At 43.7% G+C, this 21,575-nt stretch overlaps 1 protein-coding gene across 1 annotated transcript; it reads left to right on the top strand.

Annotated features, from left to right (window-relative positions):
- Positions 1 to 606: 606 nt before the first annotated feature.
- On the top strand, positions 607 to 19,721 carry LOC126262819 (trypsin alpha-3-like). Its single transcript, XM_049959667.1, has 2 exons — positions 607 to 799; positions 19,043 to 19,721. The coding sequence occupies exons 1-2, from the start codon at positions 630 to 632 to the stop codon at positions 19,647 to 19,649; spliced, it is 777 nt and encodes a 258-aa protein (XP_049815624.1). The 5' UTR covers positions 607 to 629; the 3' UTR covers positions 19,650 to 19,721.
- The last annotated feature ends 1,854 nt before the right edge of the window (positions 19,722 to 21,575 follow it).

The following is a 21,575-nucleotide window of genomic DNA, read 5'->3' as shown; positions in this document are numbered from 1 at the left end:
TTTTTTTCGCATGTGGCGACACCTATCTGTTCGAAGCGTCTACGGGCCTATGGATGACGTCACAGGGTGGCACGTTTTTCCCCATTACTGGGGAAGGTTGTAGGAACCTTTGAGACAAATTTCAAACTTCTGCGTCGCAATGGGTCACAAGTACGGGCTTCAAAGGAATGATCATTTAAATTTGTGGCGCAGCGTATGCTTCGCGAAAAGACCGTGAACGTAAAATTAGAGGGATTCGAGCTCACACAATGCCTTACCAGCAGTCGTTCCTCTCGCGAACGTTTTGCCACTGGAACAGTAAGAGGAAAAGTGTTAGTGGTACACGACGTACGCTCCGCCACTCACCTTTAGATGGATTGCGGATTGTAGATTTAAATGAAGATGTAGAGAGACAACGTGTATTCGATGACCACTGACTCGTTCTCTCAGGCAGATTATGAAGCACAGCACAATATCGCAAGTTCAAATTTCGATGCTGATATCGATAACAAAGAGCGACCAAGCAACTCGCTTGTGAAGTTGTACAAGCTGTTTGTGTTGCCAGGTGGTAAATATCACAACAGCAGCAGCCTTTGTTCGGCAGATATAAAGAGAGGGCGTTCCACGGCAGCCGCAGACTTCCTGCAGAGATGTCTCGACTAGGACAGCTAGTGCTCTTGGCTTTAGCGCTAAGCGCCGCCGGCGCTTACGCGGCCGTCAGGAACCTCGCCATCCCTTCGAGGCCGCGGCTCAGTGGAAGGATAGTCGGCGGGGCTCCCGCCAACATCTCGCAGTTCCCCTGGCAGCTCTACTTTATCACGTGAGTGCTCTGCTAAGTTCAAACAACGAATCGGAATGCAACCTGCTGACGTTTTCGACATCAGACCGTATTTCCGTAGGTGAAAGCCCCGTCATTTTCAGGCACAAATACAACGAGGAAGAGCTGTGCAAAGAAATTTAACCATGAAACAAAATACGATATTTGCAGGAAGACAAAACAAACACACACGTACGAGCGTACACGGACGCACGCACTCACTCACTCTCAAACACACACACACACCTTAAAACAACTAGCGCCCCACACAACTCAAGACGGCCAAGTTACCGATCATGAACAGTAATTACCAATTGATGAGGTAGTAGCGTTAGCTCTGTCCCTCTTGTTGTTTGACCAGAACGGAATACCAAGTAAAATTTAAGCAAAATCACCCGTCTGAAGGTCACTAACCAATCTAATCTCGACTGCTTACTTTATAACACAATACAAGTAGTTAGAAGTTCACGCCAGAATCTCTGCGTTATCTTCCGTAGGATGACAAGTGCCAAAGCAATATTCTGCAGCCGTCCATAGGATGACAAGAGCCAAAGCAATATTCTGCAGCCGGCCGTTGTGGCCGAGCGGTTCTAGGCGCTTCAGCCCGGAACCGCGCTGCTGCTACGGTAGCAGGTTCGAATCCTGCCTTGGGCATGGATGTGTGTGATGTCCTTAGGTTAGTTAGGTTTAAGTAGTTCTAAGTATAGGGGCACTGATGACCTCAGATGTTAAGTCCCATAGCGCTCAGAGCCATTTGAACCATTTGAATATTCTGCTACAGCAGATTTACTTGGCTGCAGTAAGCGTGTGTGACGCTTGTGCGCTATACACCGGTGCTCCACGATCCTGTTTGGGTGACCCAAGTATGACGTGTCAGAACTGCAAAAGACATGGTAAACACTCTTGTTACTCAGACCAAGGGCCCTGATCCTAGATGATGGACGAACAACGCACTTCGAACCATGTTCCCGTAGTATATCACCAATCGCGTTGGAAATGCTATCCGAATCACGGTTGGTCAGTTGCACAATGTCTTCTGCTATAGCAGTTCTCGCAGAAGGTGACTTCGAGATGAGTTGCCTCAACGGACAAACGTTCGGGGTCTGAGATAACGTAGGTCATGTGAAGCAAGACATGAAGTACCCCTGCACGCTGAGCCGAATGGTGACAACTATCAGCTACAAGATACAAACCACTGTTAGTTGCCTATCTATAAACGCCATGTCCCAACACACCATTAACCTTCATCCTTACGAAAACATCAAGGAAAGAAAGGCAGTCATCCTTTTCCTCCTCCATACTGAATGGGCTATTCGTGGACTGAATTCAGACGTTCTAAAAAGCACATCGCTCTCTGGTTGCAACTATGCCTTGAAAATAACGGCGTGTTAGAACGCAGACTTTACTCCAAACGCCAACCTCTAACATCACTACCTCCTCCGGTTTCGGCTCCTAGGGAAGAATGGGCTGCCATTCCTCCACAGACATTCAGAGCATCATTGAAAGTGTCTCCAACGGAGTTCAAGCCGTCATAAAAGTGAAGGGTGAACGCACGCCACATTAATGTCTACAAATAGATGTCCGGACACTTTTGATCTAATAGTATATATACACACATTATCCACACCGTTCCGGGAACTTGAAGTCTGCACCACGTAATTGGTGGCTGTTTCAGTCGGGTATCACAGTGTTCATTGTAATTCTGGTCTAATAATTGACTGTATCATGTTCGACATGTCACATTGTTCCGGAATACAATATACACCTGGCTTTATTGGTAGCATGGATCGTTCTAAACATAACAAAATAAAATATTTCTGATCGTTATGCGAGCCAAATGCACCTGAGGCCGTGTTTCCCTAGGATGCCACCCATTGTTCCAGATGTTGGGCCAGAATGGAACAGCCATCGCTTTTTTTTCTTTTTGGTTTTGTTCCATAGGCGTTGTTGCTTTTGCCGAAAGGATCAAGCGACTTGTTAATCTGAGCAACCAGTCATTTGGAAAATTACACATGGTTGTCGTAGTTTTTCGACAAGTTTCTCCTTGCCCAACCGTTAAGTGAATTGTATCTCCAGCACGACGTCCCCTGAAGAAGGAAGATGATGCCGGAAAAGCTTATAAGGAGGCACAGAGATATAAATTAAATCAGGGTTCAAGGCTTCCTCGGTGGGAGAGACGGTAGTAATATACCAATTATATGAGTTGGATGGTTGGGTGATTGGCTGGGGTGTAAGGGACGAAACAGCAATATCACCAGTCCTTCAGTCCAGGGGCAGTTCAGAAAGAATCAGTGATGTTCTTGAAGTACATTTTCTTACGACGGAAGTACGTTGGCACGGTAAAATCGAGGCATTGAAGGCAGCAATGATGCCAGAACTGAAAAATAACTTACGGATTAGTAGATCGATCGGGTCGGTACGCAGCTAAGAGCACACGAGGGCTTGGTTCAAATGGCTTTGAGCGCTATGGGACTTAGCTGCTGAGGTCATCAGTCCCCTAGGACTTAGAACTATTTAAACCTAACTAACCTAAGGACATCACACACATCCATGCCCGACGCAGGATTCGAACCTGCGACCGTAGCGGTCGCAAGGTTCCAGACTGTAGCGCCTAGAACCGCTCGGCCACCCCGGCCGGCAGCTAAGAGCACACGAGGGCTTGGTTCAAATGGCTTTGAGCGCTATGGGACTTAACTGCTGAGGTCATCAGTCCCCTAGAACTTAGAACTATTTGAACCTAACTAACCTAAGGACATCACACACATCCATGCCCGACGCAGGATTCGAACCTGCGACAGTAGCAGTCGCGCGGTTCCAGACTGTAGCACCTACAACCGCTCGGCCACAGCGGCCGGCAGCACACGAGGAATCAGCCAGGGCTCATCCATTGGCGAGAAAGGCCCCACCCCGCATCCACCCCCACCAGCCCGAAGTGCAGCGAAAACAGTTAGAGAGTAAAGAATGTCTTCGAATTAAGGCTAGAAATTTAAAGGACATCTGTTGGATTGTCAATAATAACATGAGGCGAGAAACGAGTAATGTGGGAGGTGAGCGTCTCTGGGGCTCTGCTTACGAAAGGAGTCACCCAATCCACAGCCAACCGTGTGTAGATTGCCGTTTATAAAACACCACAAACGGCTGCGTTTCGAGTAGCGCCGTGACGGAGAAGCATAGTTGCTGATGAATGGCGTTGCATTGTATTCGTTGTACACTACTACTCCAGATGATCACCGTCGGATAGTGCAGCGGAGGCCTGAAGTGAGGTCCCGTTCTTCCAATATTTCCTCTTGGCGTCATGTACGGGCGACTATCGTATATGACTTCAGGTCATGACTATTAATGATTTAGGGAACGTCACACAGGTACGTCACAAATATCCCGTACCCTCATGTATTGCGTCTCATGCGAAACTATCGTGGTGCCATTTTTTCAACAGGACAATTCTCGTCCACACGTGGCACATGTCTCTATCAACAGCCTGCATGGTACTGAGTTACTCCCGAGGCCAGTGGGAACTATTGGGATGTCTCCAATAGAACGTGTTTGAGACCAGCTGGGACATCAACCCTTCACAGTACCATTACCCTGGATATACAAGACCAGTTACAACAGGTGTGGGCCAGTTCGCCTCAGGAGATGGTACAACGGCTTCATGACAACTTTCCGAACCGATTCAGAGCAAGCATTCAGGCCTGACGGCTGCAACGTCATACTGATAAGTGGGCTCATACTGCCATGCCAAGTTCTTTATAAATTTGACTTGATTTTGTAACCACTGCAATGACATCACATTGTCTCTCAACCCGAAAAGTTTCTTTTTTTCTTCCTCCTCCCCTTCTGGGAGCTACATATTTTTTGTCAGGCATTGTATCTTCCATTAGATATCAGGCCACCCTGACAAAAATCACTTTCAATAGTAGCTGAAACGTTGGTTCATGGTTCTGCAATATCATACGGTTTACAGCCTAAAAAAAATTCACTCAAACTGACTGCCGCGAAAATCCGACGACTTATACCCCACGGAGAGGTCTGAGGTTTAGCCAAGAATGTTTGCTGCTCACGCTTGAAATGAAACTTTGTACGACCGCTCACATGCCAGCAATATCTGGAGTTGATAATTTCTGACAAAAGCTCTCTCGAATCTGTTTTTGTAGTTATCTCGTAAAATGATCTGTGCACTCTTTAAAGAGGTAACGAAGTTCACAACAGAGACATTAAATTGATTACTGACTCCAAGGACTTCCGTTATCATGCATATAGATACGCAAAAACTTAATGGACTTGCTTAAAGTGGGCTCAGTAGGCTATGAACGTGACAGCAAAGACAAGTGAAAAGTCTGTTAAGATCAGGAATCTGTTTTCTTTATTTGCGGTACATTAAAACTGAACGATCTTTTTGGATCAAATAATTCACTGTCACGTCATCTGTTTGTTTTTAGCTATATCTGTCAAGAAGCAACCGTGGTGTTCTCGTGGGTAGAGCACTAGACTCCAGCTCTGGAGGTCCCGGATTCAATCCCAGGTAGGAGAGAGGATCTCATGTACTTCCGGTCCCTACAGGATGGCCCCAGCTCCACTCAGCCTGCTAAGGAATTGAGTATCTGGGATTTTTACCGGGGGGTTAAAGGCAACCCGGACGATGGGTTCGCCACCTTCTCCCTCCTATTGGCGTGACGAGCGGAAGTCTGCAATTAGTCGCAGTGAGGCCAGAGGCCCATTCACGGTTTGAACATAACAGACATTTTTTTTTTCGTTTTGTCAATTTTACGTTTTGTCTCTAATTTTTGTAGGAGATGTAACAGCAGGCATTCATTTATGTGAAACCGTTTACCTTAAACTATCACACTGCAGCACAATCTATATCATAAAACTCGCGTAAAGAAATTGTTCTACATTGTTCTGATTTGTAAGGTTCCAGCTTTTTAACAAGGAAATCGCTTTTGCTACAGCCATTCCTCAAGTATTTTCGCTCCAGGAAGTACTGAATGACGGTGCAGTTCAAAATATAAGCAGATATTCCCAATTACACATACAGACCGAATTAGTCACCCACAGGTAACATGTCGGTAGTACCGTGTAGCACAGCTTCTAGCCTCGATATGGGCCCCAATCGGAGAGGAACAGATGTACAAGTTTCTTCAGGTACCCCACATCCAGCATAAGCCATTCATGGACGATCCAGTAGGACGTAGAGCTACCAAATTGCAGAGATCTGCTTTACCAAGTCTCACCTGCTGTTCTTAAGAGTATCGCACATTTCCTAATGTATTAAGATCATTCGAGGTGCTACAGAGTACCTGAGTGTTCGTCAAACCATGGACATATGGATGCCGTCATGTGAACACAGTTACTGTTATCTCGGAGTGTCCACAGCACACTCATCATGAAGATATGGATAAGAGGGCAACACGTAGACACCGATAATGCTGCTCCATAATAATGGTCCATGTTCACGGTAACCTGAATGAGTTGGCCCCGAATCATGGTACGAGAAACACCTCCGAAACATCAGAGAACCCCCAGAACTGAGTGTTAAGCTTTTCATTGCGCCATAGCTGCTCTATACGCCTTCTATTACGTGGAAAGAGGCAAAACCACGACTCTTTGTATTACAACGCACGGCTTCAGTCACCAACTCCAATTCCTGTGTTGTCCCGCTTACTAAAGAAGTGTAGCTGTATGCGATGCTCTGGCTTCTCTATAAGATGCGTAAATCTCCAAATGTCAATAACTACTTCGCAGTCTTATTCATCACATGATTCTCTAACATTTTGAAGAAGGTAATGCACTTCGGGCTTGTCACACGCCTTTGTAGTAATGGGATACTTAATTAACCACATTTTGGATTTCAAAACAGCCACTCTAGTGCGTGAACTATTTATTCCTTCACGAAGCACACAATAAAATCTTTAAAGAATACAATATCACCAATTACGATCATCTATGGCTTATCGAAGGTATTTGATTATGTCAGTTACAGTATTCTACAGAGAAGTTAAGTTTTTATGGAATAGATAGTTTCACACACTCTCACTTAAGAAATAGAAAACAGAAAGTTGCCCTAGGCTGTTCGAGTAACACGAAGCGGGATGCCACATCGTCTGAAAGGGGAAAAATTAGGAGGGTGGTTTGAAAAGTTCTTGGAATCACCACGAGAGGTCAGCGCTAGCGCAACGAGTTGCTCAAGTGATATTCGTTGTAGAGATGGGCAAACTGAAACACGTAATTGTTTCGAAACAAATGAAACAGTACGATGTAATGTTTCGATACGCTGTTTCGAAACAGTGAAACAGTTTGTGTTTTGTAATCTAATAAATCTACACATTTTATCATCTTGAATGTCTACTGTATAAGTATGTCCACATAAACATAAATGAGGTGCGATAGCGCTAATCATATCGTAGAAAGTATGAAACTACCACTTAGGCGTCTTGGAAGTTTCGTATTTCCTTCAGCAAATGCGCTGCTTTCGTGTCGTGTGACTTTCATACTTTTCAATTGGCTGAGGACAGCCATAGCTGAACACAGAAGAACCACCACGAACGGAACTGGAGGTGGGAGCAAACTGCAGAAACAACGGATATGCTATGATTCCCACATTCCGTTAGTATGGGTAAATACCCATCTTGCTAATTTCCATGCACACAAAGGGAATCATTGTCGATAATAGGCAGTGACTATAGACTCACAAATAATGCCAAATAATTCGAATAAATAACAAAATATAACAAAAAAATTGTCTTTCAAGGTGTTTCGAACCGTTACTATAAATTCACCATGCTTCCCAGCCCTTCCCGGACCATTACACTATCAGTGATATGTCAAACAGATTGCATGCAATTATACCTACATCAAATTTATGTATATGTCTAATAACTGTCACTCTATGCCCTTTTTTATTCAAAATGTTGTAGGCTTACTTGCGTTTCTTAATATGATTACTGTGGATGACCATAGAAACGTATGTTATGAAAAAAGTGTAATTTAACTGAATGATTTTCACATATTTATTATTTTGAATGTGAATAGTATACGTTGTTTTATTGTTTGGTTAGTGTTTATAAAGCAGATGTTACGCCGTTTCGGAATAGGACAGTCAAATAGAAACGAAGCTTTATTTTCGGATATCTTAAGCTTCATGATATTGCATGTCGAAAATATTTCGACACTCTTGAAAGTGTTTCACGAAGTGGTATGTTGTGTTTCAGTACCTGTGCCAAGCCCGAATCTCGTCCGACACAGAGCGGAATTAAACATCACTGTTTCGATACAATTTGTCCGTTCCAAGCACAGGTGGACTGAAACAGCCTCATTTTGAAACAATGATACAGTTTCTGTGCCTGGCTCGAGATCGAATCTGGTCCGGTTGTCCGAGACAGCGACGGAATGAAACACCACTGTTTCGAAACAGTGAACCACAGCCGTTCCGAAACACTGAAACAGTTCCACGTATCGATACACTGTATCGAAACATAGAAACAGTGGCCAAGTCTAATTCGTTGGACTGTTTCCTGTATACACGCGCCATGTCAGTGCTCTTGGAAGAGAGCTGTGAAGGTGATGTGGTTCTGTTATTGTTCCCGCGTAGTAATTTGCGAAGATGAAAAAAAATCGAGATTCGAGTAGTGTTCAAGAACTTCATGCCGATTTCCAGAATACACTGGGGGTCTCTGCTCCTTCATATTCAACTGTTGCCAAGTGGACAAATGAATTTAAATTTGGTCGGGAGAGCTTAGATGATCATCCGCACAACGCACAATGGTCGGCCAATTTGTGTCACTACTCCTGAAATCATTGCAGAAGTGCACAAAATGGTCATGGAGGATCGCCGGTTGAAAGTGCGTGGAAATTGCTCACGCTTGTCAGATGTCATCTGAAAGGGTATATCACATTTTAACAGAAGAATTAGAAACGTAAAAATTATCTGCAAGATGGGTGCCGCGACTCTTGTGCGCCCGCACACATGTGTCCGCGCTATGTCAAAATTACACGAACTAAAGTATGAATTGTTGCCACGCCCGCCTTATTCACCTGATATGGCTCCGTCAGACTTCCATCTCTTCCCAAAATTGAAAATTTTTTGTGGCGGACGAAGATTCACTTCAAATGAAGAATTGATAGCTGCAATTGGTAACTATTTTGCAGGCCTGGAGGAAACTCATTTTCAAGATGGGATCAAGACACTGGAACATCCATTAGACCAAGTGCATTAATCTACAAGGAGACTACATTGAAAAATAAAAATAGTCTAGGTGATGTATGTACTTTTTTCCTATTCCGTTCCGAGAACTTTTCAAACCACCCTCGCTTACTGCGTGGTCCACGTAGTTCTATCATTTTCCAACTACTGTTCTTGCTTTACGTTAATGATCCGTCCTTTTATTTAAATCAGCAGGCATGATTAGTCCTGTTTACAGATAACACAAATAGTGTTGTGACGCTTAACAAAGAATCATGAACACAGAAAATAGTAAATGATGATTTCGTGAACGTTACTGATTGGTTCTACACAAACGGCTTATCTTTGAAGTTTGAAAAAACACAGCTCATCCAGTACTGCCAAGAATGTTCCTAGAGAGTTCTAAGTTCTTACTTGTACATATTCAGAAAATAGAAATCTGGAACAAATACATAGTAGATACAGTAGAACTTCTAATACATCAGGTCCGGCAATTTTTATCATAATAATAACTGCCAATTTTGGGGATATAGAAATAACTAAGTTAATATTTTTGTATATTTTCATTAACTGATGTCTCGCGAGATATTCCGCACTCAGACAAAAAGAAAGTAATTAGAATTACGGGTGTTCACATACATACATCTTGCAGGCATTTCTTTAAACAGCTGGAAATAATAACCACAGCCTAACAGTACATTATTCACTTATGAAATTCGTTATCAAAAGTCCTTGTACTTTAACACACTTTCCAAATTTCCTCTTCGTTTCTTTTACTGCTTGTTATACGTACAGCTTGAACACAGCACTGGCGAAAGGCTATACTCCCTTCTCAACTACCGCTTCCTTTTCATATTTTTCGACACTTATAACTACATGTGGTTCCTTATAAGTTATGGATAAAATTGTGCTCCCTGCTGCTTTCAGATTTTGGAACGGTGTGTTCAAGTCAACATTGTCTAAATTTTTCCCTAACTCTACAAACACAATAAACGTAGGTTTCAATAAATGTAGGTTTACCTTCTCCAGCTTATCTTCTAAAATAACTCGTAGGGTTAGTATGACCCTAGTTTTGCTTCGGAACCCAAACTGACTTTCCTCGATATCGACTTCTGTAAATTTTTCCATTCATCTGTAAATAGCTCCTGTCAGTATTTTGGAAGTGCCGTTTGTTAAAATGATGATTCGGTGATATTCACAGATGTCGCCACTTGCATTCTTTTGAAATGGAATTGTTACAGTCTTCTTGGAGTATGAGGGTATTCCGCCTGTCTGATACGAGATGAGATAGTTTTATCATGACTCAAATCATTGTGAGGGAATGTCGTCTATTCCAGGGGCCTTGTTTCAGTTTAGGTCTTTCTGAGCTCTATCACATTCTTCTCGCATCATTGTATCTCCCACCTCACTTTCATTTACTTCCTCTTCTCTATCTATAAAGTTCCACATGTCTTGTGCACCTGCAATAGGCAGTGGCATCGGTACACTTCTCATTACCAGCTAGCCATCGAAACTCTCTGTATACACATAAACAACTACACATTTGACATGAATTACATTAAAAATATTTCTCATCGCCTGGCTCCAACAAATGTTTGCAGGATTTTTCCCTTCGTTGCAATGCAAATGATGGTACCGTTAATATCCTCCCTAATATTTCCAACTGGGAGTTTAGCTTCCAATGGGTCATCATTCAAAAGCCCCCCCCCCCTCTACTTTTAAGAGTGGGGTATGAAAAGCGTTAAAAAACTTCCGTAATTTTGACGTCAGGTTCATTTCCTTTTTATAACCCTTCTACATATTCTTCACCGTTTTGCTTTTCCATCTTACAAGGAGACGGCACGACCGTGGAGTCGGGGACAGCCGGCACGGTAGCTCAGCGTGTTCGGTCAGAGGGTTTAGCTACCCTCTGTAACAAAAAATCTGAGTGAACGAATCAACGATCAACCTGAACAGGCGTCATCGGACGTCCGCCACGAACAAATTCAACGAACAATCTAGAACAAAATGAGATAAAAAGAAAAAAAAAAGTGTTTAGGGCTCGGATTCTTACGCCAAAGGTCTCGTGTTCGATTCCTCCTCAGGCACTTTTTTTTCTTCTGTTTCATTTTCTTTGGTTATTCCACCAATTATTCAGAAAGTTTCCCAAACCTACATTGTCTTTAACAAATTAGTCTCATTATTGAATAAAAATTATTTTCTTTTTGTCCAACAACACAATTCATGGCGGTGGGTTTTCCATTTTTCATTGTAAAGTATACGAGGAGAAACATTCCTTTTTAATCAGAATTACAAAGTCGTTGGAAAACATTCAATTTTAATACATATAATAATTATAAACAAGAACCGCAGTGGTAATTATCGTAAAAACAAACAAAGCAATAATTTTTGCGACATCTTGCGCGACATATAAAAGCGGATTTTTCACAATCACAGGGCGTTTGCAATAAATCTGTACAAAAACATGGCCCATTAACATTTACGAAAACGTTTCGAGTTTCTGACAATTTTGTGGCAAACCAGGCATATCGAGTCATGCCTCTGAATATTGGTGACGATAATTGATGGTGAAATATAGAATGATTTTTTGTACAATCTTCCCGGGAATTAATTTCACGATTCTCCTGTAACAATGCGCTGCAATTTTGCAAGCAACAGAAGAAAAAAAAGTGCCAGAGGAGGAATCGAGCCCGAGACCTTTGGCGTAAGGGTCTGAGCGCTAACCATGTAGGCCAGACGGCGGCTCGGCAGTGGTCTAACATTTTACACTCATAAGGCACCTAGGAAATTTTGGATCGATTTTTCTCGGGATTTTCCGAGTAGTGCGTCCTAATATTTTAACCACGTGAGGTGTTAGGGGTCCTCTTCCACCACACAAAATTGCGGACAGATGCCCGACCCCACGGTCGTGCCGTCTCCTTGTTATTACTGACTTGCTAGATATCTTGATATTCATACAGTTGTTTCTTTTTTCTCCAAGGATCTCTTTAATTATCCTATAGAAAGCATCTACTTTCCCCAAGTCATGCATGCTTATACAGTTTCTGCTTTGCCATTTTGCATTTTCTGTCAGTCTCGTTTTAGACCTCTTTATTCACTTTTTCCTGCTTCATCAGCTGTATTTTTATTCTCCTTCCATCATATAAACCAAATATCTCGTATGTCATCCAAGGGTCTTGTCTTTTCACCTATTTGATCATATGATGCCTTCACTATTACACCTCTCAAGAGTACCCATTCGTCTTCTATTGTTTTCCTTATTCCTATTTCAGTAAAACATTGTCTAATACTTCCTTTGCAACACTCAACAAATTCTGGTTATTTCAACTTATACAGGTCCAATATTCTTTCGTTCCTAATTTTCTGCTGTTTCACCGATACATTGTACTTAGAGTACTCATTTGCCTCCGATTTCGAAATCTCTGTTTTATAATTATACAGGGCGAGTCAAAAAGGAATTCAGAACTTTAGAACGACGTAGAAATTTATTGAGACAGCTTACAGAATCGATAGATGTGTCATTCTGCAGCAAACAACCTCTAGTTTGATTCACATACTGCATCAGTATCCCATTGCGCCACCAGAAGCACAGTTAAAATAGCTTCTGTCACTGGTGTGGAGTGTGCTCACTGTGTGGTTTGGTTTTATGAAACGATTCGGCGTAATTTTTGCACCGAATACGCTAAAGAACCTCCAAACAGGCCTACAATTTACTCTTCGCACAAGAAATTTGTTGAAATGGGTTGTTCACTTCGACATGATAAATCACCAGATCGACCGTAAGTCGATGATCATGTCGAACAGTTTAAGGAGAGCTTTGCCATCAATCCACAAAAAAACAATGCGACACACGCCTCACGAGACTGGCATTCCACAAAAGACTGAGTACATTCTATACGTTTACGCTTGAAACCATACAGATTCCTAATGGCACAGCACATTAGTGGTGCAGATAAGGTTGCTCGTGGGGAACTCTGGATAGAGGACGACGAGACATTCCTGAAAACAATAATCTTCAGCGATGGGTCTCTATTTCCTATCAGTGGCATGATGAGCACCCACAACTGCAGAATATGGGACAGCGAAAATCCGTATGCAACGCTGAAACGTTATCTGTTTTATGCCCTTAGCAAACTGTAAGTGCACGGCCCCTTCTTCTTCAAGAAAAAACTGTCACTGGTTTGTGTATCAGGATATGCTTGAAAACTTTTAACTCCACACAACGATGAAGATGACCGAGATGAGATGGTTTACTACCAGAAATACGGTGCACCACCTCATTTCCTCCTCATGGAAGTTCTAAGTTTCCTTGATAATCGCTTGCTAGGTCGGTGGATTGGCCGTGAAGGGCCAATCGCATGACCACCTCGCTCCTCAGACTTGATCCCACTGGACTTCTTTCTCTGGGGTTTCCGTTTCCTTCCATACCAAACAATTTAGGGGACCTGAAAAATTGATGCAGCCATTGCACAACTTACACCCAATTTGCTCTAATAAGTGTGGGAGGAACAGATTACTGGTGGGATGTTTGCACATCAGAAATGGTAGTCAGATCGAACCAAAACGTTACTGGATACTTTTATGTGAAACCTGAGGTTGTTTGCCACAAAATGACATATCTGCTGATTCTGTAAGTTACCTCAATAAATTTCCATATCTTTCCAATGCTGCAAAGTGATTTTTGTATTACACTGTATAATCTGTTTGAAACCTTCTGATGTCTCCAGGCCTCTTCCTGTACACAACCTTCTTTAATGATTATGAGACTAAATATTAGCAATGATTAAATTGTACTTTGTGAAAAATTCTACCAGGTGGCTTCCCCATTCATTCTTTTTCTCTAGTTCATGTTTTCCTACCATTTTTCCTTCTTGTCCTTTTCCTACTACCGAATTCCAGTCGCCAATAACAATTAAATTTTCATCTCCCTTACTATCTGAATAGTTTTGTTTATTTCATCATACATTTGTTCAATCTCTCTACCATATGTGGAGCTAATAGGTTTATAAACTTGAACTAATGTGGTGGGTGTTGTATTTGTGTCTGTCTTTGTTGTTATAATGTGTTCAAATAGCTTATCCGTATTCCTACTTTCTCATTCATTATTAGACCTACCTCTATTCGATTTTGTAGTGATAACCCTGTACTGACATGACCAGAAGTTCGTTCTTCTTGCCATCGCACTTCACCAATTTCCACTACATCTGATTTTGTCCTATCCATTTACCTTATTTAATTCTCTAACCTATCCACCCAGTTAAGGGCTCTAACTTTCCAAGCTTCAGCCCATAGAATCCCAATTTTGTTTTCCTGATGACAATATCTTCCTGAACAGTTCCCGCCAGGGGAATAGAATTGGGTACTATTTAACTTCTGGAACATTATATCCAGGAGGATCCCATCGTCATTAAGCCATAGCGTACAACTGCATGTCCCCTGGAACTATAAAGCCTGTAGTTTACCTTTGCTTTCAGCAGTTCACACCAGTTTTTGTTTCTCGTGACGACAACATCCTCCTGTGTAGTTCCCACCTGGAGAACCGAATGGGGTGCTGTTTAACAGCCAGTGCCCGTGAAAATGCTCGACAGGTCTCTCTTCAGAAACCACATGTTTGTCTGGCCACTACGATGTAGTTGCATCAATGGTAACATTACCTGTATCACAGAAGCATACAAGCTCCCGCAGTATACAATCCTGCAAAATGTGTTCATATTCTTCCACTTGTAGCGTTTTCTTAAGCACAATAACGGGACCATACATTAAGCACGAAAAATATTCCGATACCGTAACACTAGCTTTCCTGTTGACACTACACGTGACGGCAGATAACATTTTCCAGGTATTCACCACACCCAAAACCTTCTGTCGATATAGCGTTCATCACCACTATAAATCACTCGTTTACAGTCATCCACTGTGCTATGGAGTCGTTCTTTACACCACGGCAAGCGTCGCTTAGCAGTGGTATCGCTTGTCAGTAACTGTTTGTCCACTATGGTTCAAAATGGTTCAAATGGCTCTGAGCACTATGCGACTTAACTTCTGAGGTCATCAGTCGCCTAGAACTTAGAACTAATTAAACCTAACTAACCTAAGGACATCACACACATCCATGCCCGACGCAGGATTCGAACCTGCGACCGTAGCGGTCGCTCGGTTCCAGACTGTAGCGCCTAGAACAGCAATGCCACTCCGGCCGGCTGTACACTATGCTCCAATTTCTTTGAGCTACCTACGCACAGTCTTTGGGCTAAATGGACTGCTGGTAGCACTTTCGATCTCACAAGTGATTCCCTTTACTGATTCCTACGATTTTTTACAACCACCCTCCGCAATGTTCGATGGTTCCTGCCCTAGGAAAAAAGAAGAATATTCTAAATTCTTCCAATCCATCTGTGGCACGAATCAGCAAACCAGTTTTTAATAGTATTAGTTGAAAACAGTTTTGGTTGCAATTTTAGTTTTTTTTATTTATCAACTACGCGTTTCACCTTATTTAGGCATCTTCAGGCTGATCTTAATTTGGTATTTCTTAGGACGATCCTTTAGGCAGTGTACGAAGGCGATGTTGGCCTGATGTACTCGACGACGCCCTTAGCTATACCGTCTAAAGGATCGGCCCAAGAAATACCAAATTAAGATCAGCCTAAAAATGCCTAAATAAGGCGAAACGCGTAGTTGGTAAATAAAAAAAGTAAAATTGCAACCAAGACTGTTTACAACTAATACTAAGAATATTCGACATCGAGGTCATTGGAGATGGCGCACGAGCTCGGATTGCGGCAAGCACGGAAAAGGAAACCGGTCGTGCCCTTTCAAAGGAACCATTCCAGCATTTGCCTGGTGCGATTTAGGGAAATCACGGAAAACCTAAATCAAGATGGCCGGACGTGGGTTTGAACCGTCGTCCTCCCGAATGCGAGTCCAGAGTGCTAACCACTGCGCCACCTATCTCGGTTCGATGGTCCCTGCCCTTCAACAGGGGAGAGTCTTGTGGAGTGAAAAAGTTTTCAGACTTTCTCCTCCAACCAACCAAGTAATATAAATTTAAAATATTTTCTTGTCCCGTTTTAAAATGATACTAATCGTAGCAATCATTTTGTATACTACAGTCTTTTTCTGAAATTACAAAAATTACTCCAAAAGAAAAAGCTTTTTTCCAAATGTCAAAAACTGTTTCTAGGTACAACATGGTCATGCGCCTAGGGACAAATATTCTATTCAAATTTAAAAGTGTTTCTGTAGAAAAGATCTTGTCTCTACTTTATACAGGATGAACGCTAGTACAAAACCGACAAAGTGCAGGTACGGATTCTTGACTGGAAATGGAGGAAGAAATGTTGCAGGCTGTGTGATTGATGCAGTATACTGTAAGCAGCATAATGGTCCGTCATGTTCATGTCGGGAACAGGCCAAGATGGGCTTTGTGTACGGCCAAGCAGATGGAAACGGTCGAGAGGCAGCACAGCTATACCAAAACAAGTATCCTAACAGACACCAGCCACATCACACAATATGTCAATCCTATTTTGGGCGTTTGTGTGATCATGGGTCCTTTCAGACAGACGAACGTGCAGGGAGGCGGCGGACTACGCGTACATCAGATTTTGAGGACCGGTTTTCTGCCTCTCGACCGTTTCCATATGCTAGGGCGTACGCAAATACCATCTCGGCTTGTTACAGACGTGCATACCGGACCATTCTGCTCCTTACAGTACGCTGCAGCCTGCAACACACAAGAAGCAGAAGGTGCGTGGTCAGAAGAATTGTCATTCGTCAGCGCCATCTATCTTGGCAACAGTGAATTCCCGGACACATACTCGTATTCGTAGGATCTCTTTCCGTCCATTTCCAGTCAGGAACCTGTCCCTGCAGTTTTTCGTTTTTATTAATGTTCACCCTATATAATAGTCTATGCGTTACATTATGACTCTACCACACACTAACAATCAAAAAACCAGTTACAAGCTACATACGTTCTGAAACAGAAGCTATTGGTAACAGAAATTTCGCTTTTGAAGACAGGGAAAATTGACAAAACATTAGGTAAACACATTTCATTTGCAACTATTGCGTGTTTACTCGCCATAAAACTCTGTAACTGGGGAATTAACAATACTCTCGAAATAGTTTTAATGGACAATACAGCACTTAAATATAAAGTACTCGTAATACTTACTAACTCTGCACAAAAAGACAAACTGTTGTGTCACATCAAGAGAAACAGTCATGTGTATTTTTTCATGTGCTTCTAAAATCACTCACTAGACTGAAACACCGTTCAAGAAACTCATGTATTCCTTGATACACTCTGCTTCAGGTACAATGCTCTTCCTTGTATGAGGTATTCCTGGAGATGTGGTTGTTCCTTCGCGTTTCCACTTCACAATCACATCAACAAAAGTCGACTTGGGCAGCTTTAGAAGGGTTGAAGTGTCCCTGACGAATCAATTATTCAGGTGACATCTCACAACTAGTCCACATTCGAAGTGACTGAGCTCTCCTGAGCAAGCCTCTCTGCAGTTACTGTTTCTCTACTGACAAGACAATACTCCACGCCTCCTTTTATACTATGTCCTTTAGTGACATATACTGAGGCGACAAGTCGTGGGATAACGACATGCACATGCTTATATATCGATAGCACCGCGTATACAAGGTATGAAAGAGCAGTGCAAAGGCGTAGATGACATTCGCACTCAGGTGATTTATTTGAAAAGGTTTCTGAGGCGATTGTGACCAGACGACAGGAATTAACAGACTGTGGACGTGGCATGGTAGTTGGAGCTGGACGCATGAGCATTCCATTTCGGAAATCGTTAAGGAATTCAAAATTCTGTGACGCACAGTGTCAGGAGCGTTCTGATAATACCAAGTCTCAGACATTGTCTCTCACCACAGACAACTCAGTGGCCGACGGCCTTCAATTAACCACCAACTACCTGCGTTTGCGTAAAGTTGTCAGTGCTAACAACCAAGCAACACAGCGTGAAACAATCGCAGAAATCAGTGTAGGACGTACGACGAACGTATCCGTAAGGACAGAGCGGCGAAGTGTGGCGTTAATGGGCTGTGGCAGCAGACGACCGACGCGAGTGCCTTTGCTAACGGCACAACATGGCCTGCAGCTCCTCTCCTGCGCTCGTGATCGTACCGGTTGGACCCTAGACGACTGGAAAACTGAGTCCCGATTTCAGCTGGTAAGGACTGATGATATGATTAGAGTGTCGTGCAGACCCCACGAAACCACGAGTCCAAGTTGTCAACAAGGCACTGCGCAAGCTGATAGGGGCTCCATAATGGTGTTGGCTGTGTTTACATAGAATGGACTGGATCCTCTGATCCAACTGAACCGATCACTGACTGGAAATGGTTATGTTCGACTACTTGGAGGCCATTTGCAGACATTCATGGACTTAATTTTCCCAAACAACGATATGCCATATCACTGGGCCGCAACTGTTCGCGAGTGGCTTGAGAAAGATTCTGGTCTATCGGAGTGAACAGTTTGGCCACAGATCCCCCAACATGAATCCTATGGAACATTTGTGGGACTTAATCAAGCTATCAGTTTGTATACAAAATCCTGCACCAGAAACACTTTCAGAATAATTGTGAATGGCTCTAGAGGCAGGATGGCTCAATATTTCTGCAGGGGGCTTCCATCGACTTGTTGAATCCATTCCACGTCGCGGTGCTGCACTAGGCTGGGAAAAAGGAGGTCCCACACGATATTAGGAGGTGTCCCGTGACTTTTGTCACATTAGCGCATAGTGATCCATTCTGCATCACATAGGTGTCACTGGATACTTTTGCTCAGACAGTGTAAATGGAAAACAGACAATCTATCATGCAGGACACGCATGTTCACTAAGCACCTAGATGGGAAGAGTTGAAGACTTTCTGAATACGAATGAAAGTGCAATAAACTTTATTTGTAAGCTAGATGTTTCTTTACGAATGTTATTCCTGATTTATGTTCATTGATGTGATTTTTAATAACGTCGTGTGATAGCTAAATTGCCTTGTTTTATGGAAACGAGTGCAGCCGTTCTTTTGTGTGGCAGAGGTGGCAGCAGCGACTGCGGGGCGTCCATCGTGAGCAGCATCTATGCACTGACCTCTGCCCGCTGCGTCGTGGAGGGCGATATCTACAGCATGCAGGTCCGGGCCGGCAGTTCGAGCCGGGGCAGCGGCGGCTCGTTGTACACGGTCGTGGTCAAATTCTGGCACGCTAGCTTCGACGGCTTCGACAACGACATCGGCGGGCTGCGCGTCTCCGAGCCCTTCGTCTTCGGCCCCGACGTGCAAGCCATACCCGTCACCTGGAACGAGACGGCAGTAGGGAGCCCCGCCACGGTCGCTGGCTGGGGCGCTTCCTCGTCTGGCGGCAGTCTCTCCTCTGAGCTCCAGGCAGTCAGCGTCGAAATCATAGACACCGCCGCATGCAATGCCACCTACGGGAACCTCACCATCAACATGATCTGCGCCGGAGTGAGTGAAGGCGGCAAGGACTTTTGTGCGGGCGACGAGGGCAGTGCCCTAGTGTCCGGTTCGGAGCAGGTGGGAATCGTCTCCTGGAACAGCGGATGTGGGCTACCCGGCTATCCTGGGGTCTATACCTATGTTGTACCCTTGCGCAACTGGATTTATGGGATTCTTGGTGGAGTCTAATGCACTTGTTCAGTGTATCATCTCGCTGCTAGTGTACAGAATATCATGTCTCTCTCTCTCTCTCTCTCTCTCTCTCTCTCTCTCTCTCTCTCTCTCTCTCTCTCCACTTGTAAACAAGCACCGTTTTCAATAAAGTACACTATACAGTCAATTAGGCTCCCAGGTTTCTCTTATTAATGTACATAAAGTATTACACGCGACACTGTCGATATACACTACTGGCAATTAAAATTGCTACACCAAGAAGAAATGCAGATGATAAACGGGTATTCATTGGACAAATATATTATACAAGAACTGACATGTGATTACTTTTTCACGCAATTTGGGCGAACAGATCCTGAAAAATCAGTACCCAGAACAACCACCTCTGGCCTTGATAACGGCCTTGATACGCCTGGGCATTGAGTCAAACAGAGCTTGGATGGTGTGTACAGGTACAGCTGCCCATGCAGCTTCAACACGATACCACAGTTCATCAAGAGTAGTGACTGGCGTATTGTGACGAGCCAGTTACTCAGCCACCATTGACCAGACGTTTTCAATTGGTGAGAGTTCTGGAGAATGTGCTGGCCAGGGCAGCAGTCGAACATTTTCTGTATCCACAAAGGTCCGTACAGGACCTGCAACATGCGGTCGTGCATTATCCTGCTGAAATGTAGGGTTTCGCAGGGATCGAACGAAGGGTAGAGCCACGGGTCGTAACATATCTGAAATGTAACGTCCACTGTTCAAAGCGCTGTCAATGCGAACAAGAGGTGACCGAGACGTGTAACCAATGGCACCCCATACCATCACGCCGGGTGATACGCCAGTATGGCGATGACGAATACACGCTTCCAATATGCGTTCACCGCGATGTCGCCAAACACGGATGCGACCATCATGATGCTGTAAACAGAACCTGGATTTATCCGAAAAAATGACGTTTTGCCATTCGTGCACCCAGGTTCGTCGTTGAGTACACCATCGCAGGCGCTCCTGATTGTGATGCAGTGTCAAGAGTAACCGCAGCCACGGTCTCCGAGCTGATAGTCCATGCTGCTGCAAACGTCGTCGAACTGTTCGTGCAGATGGTTGTTGTCTTGCAAACGTCCCCATCTGTTGACTCAGGGATCGAGACGTGGCTGCACGATCCGTTACAGCCATGCGGATAAGATGCCTGTCATCTCGACTGCTAGTGATACGAGGCCGTTGGGATCCAGCACGGCGTTCCGTATTACCTTCCTGAACCCACCGATTCCATATTCTGTTAACAGTCATTGGATCTCGACCAATGCGAGCAGCAATGTCGCGATACGATAAACCACAATCGCGATAGGCTACAATCCGACCTTTATGAAAGTCGGAAACGTGATGGTACGCATTCCTCCTCCTTACACGAGGCATCACAACAACGTTTCGCCAGGCAACGCCGGTCAACTGCTGTTTGTGTATGAGAAATCGGTTGGAAACTTTCCTCATGTCGGCACGTTGTAGGTATCGCTACCGACGCCAACCTTGTGTCAATGCTCTGAAAAGCTAATCATTTGCATATCACAGCATCTTCTTCCTGTCAGTTAAATTTCGCGCCTGTAGCACGTCATCTTCGTGGTGTAGCAATTTTAATGGCCAGTAGTGTATTTCAGAGAATGTAGCGTTCCGAGACATATTTTATTCCTGGCATATAAGAAGATGTCAGCGCAGTAACTGCGGTGGAACCTTTAACTTCATGTGTAAACAGGAGATGTGCCTTCGACCAGCCAGTTGTGATCAGGAAGTACCGGGTAATCAAAAAGTCAGTATAAATTTGAAAACTTAATAAACCACGGAATAATGTAGATAGAGAGGTAAAAATTGACACACATGCTTGGAATGACATGGGGTTTTATTAGAACCAAAAAAAATTGCTAGTCACGTGAAAGATCTCTTGCGCTCGTCGTTTGG

Source organism: Schistocerca nitens, chromosome 6 (assembly GCF_023898315.1).
Source record: "Schistocerca nitens isolate TAMUIC-IGC-003100 chromosome 6, iqSchNite1.1, whole genome shotgun sequence".
Lineage (NCBI taxonomy): Eukaryota > Metazoa > Arthropoda > Insecta > Orthoptera > Acrididae > Schistocerca > Schistocerca nitens.
This window is presented reverse-complemented; position numbering and strand designations above follow the sequence as displayed.

Bases quoted from the DNA above. Each gene is read 5' to 3' on its own strand.
- LOC126262819 (XM_049959667.1), top strand. From the start codon at position 630: ATGTCTCGACTAGGACAGCTAGTGCTCTTGGCTTTAGCGCTAAGCGCC. The intron at 800-19,042 runs GTGAGTGCTCTG...TTTGTGTGGCAG, and splicing joins TGGCAGCTCTACTTTATCAC to AGGTGGCAGCAGCGACTGCG.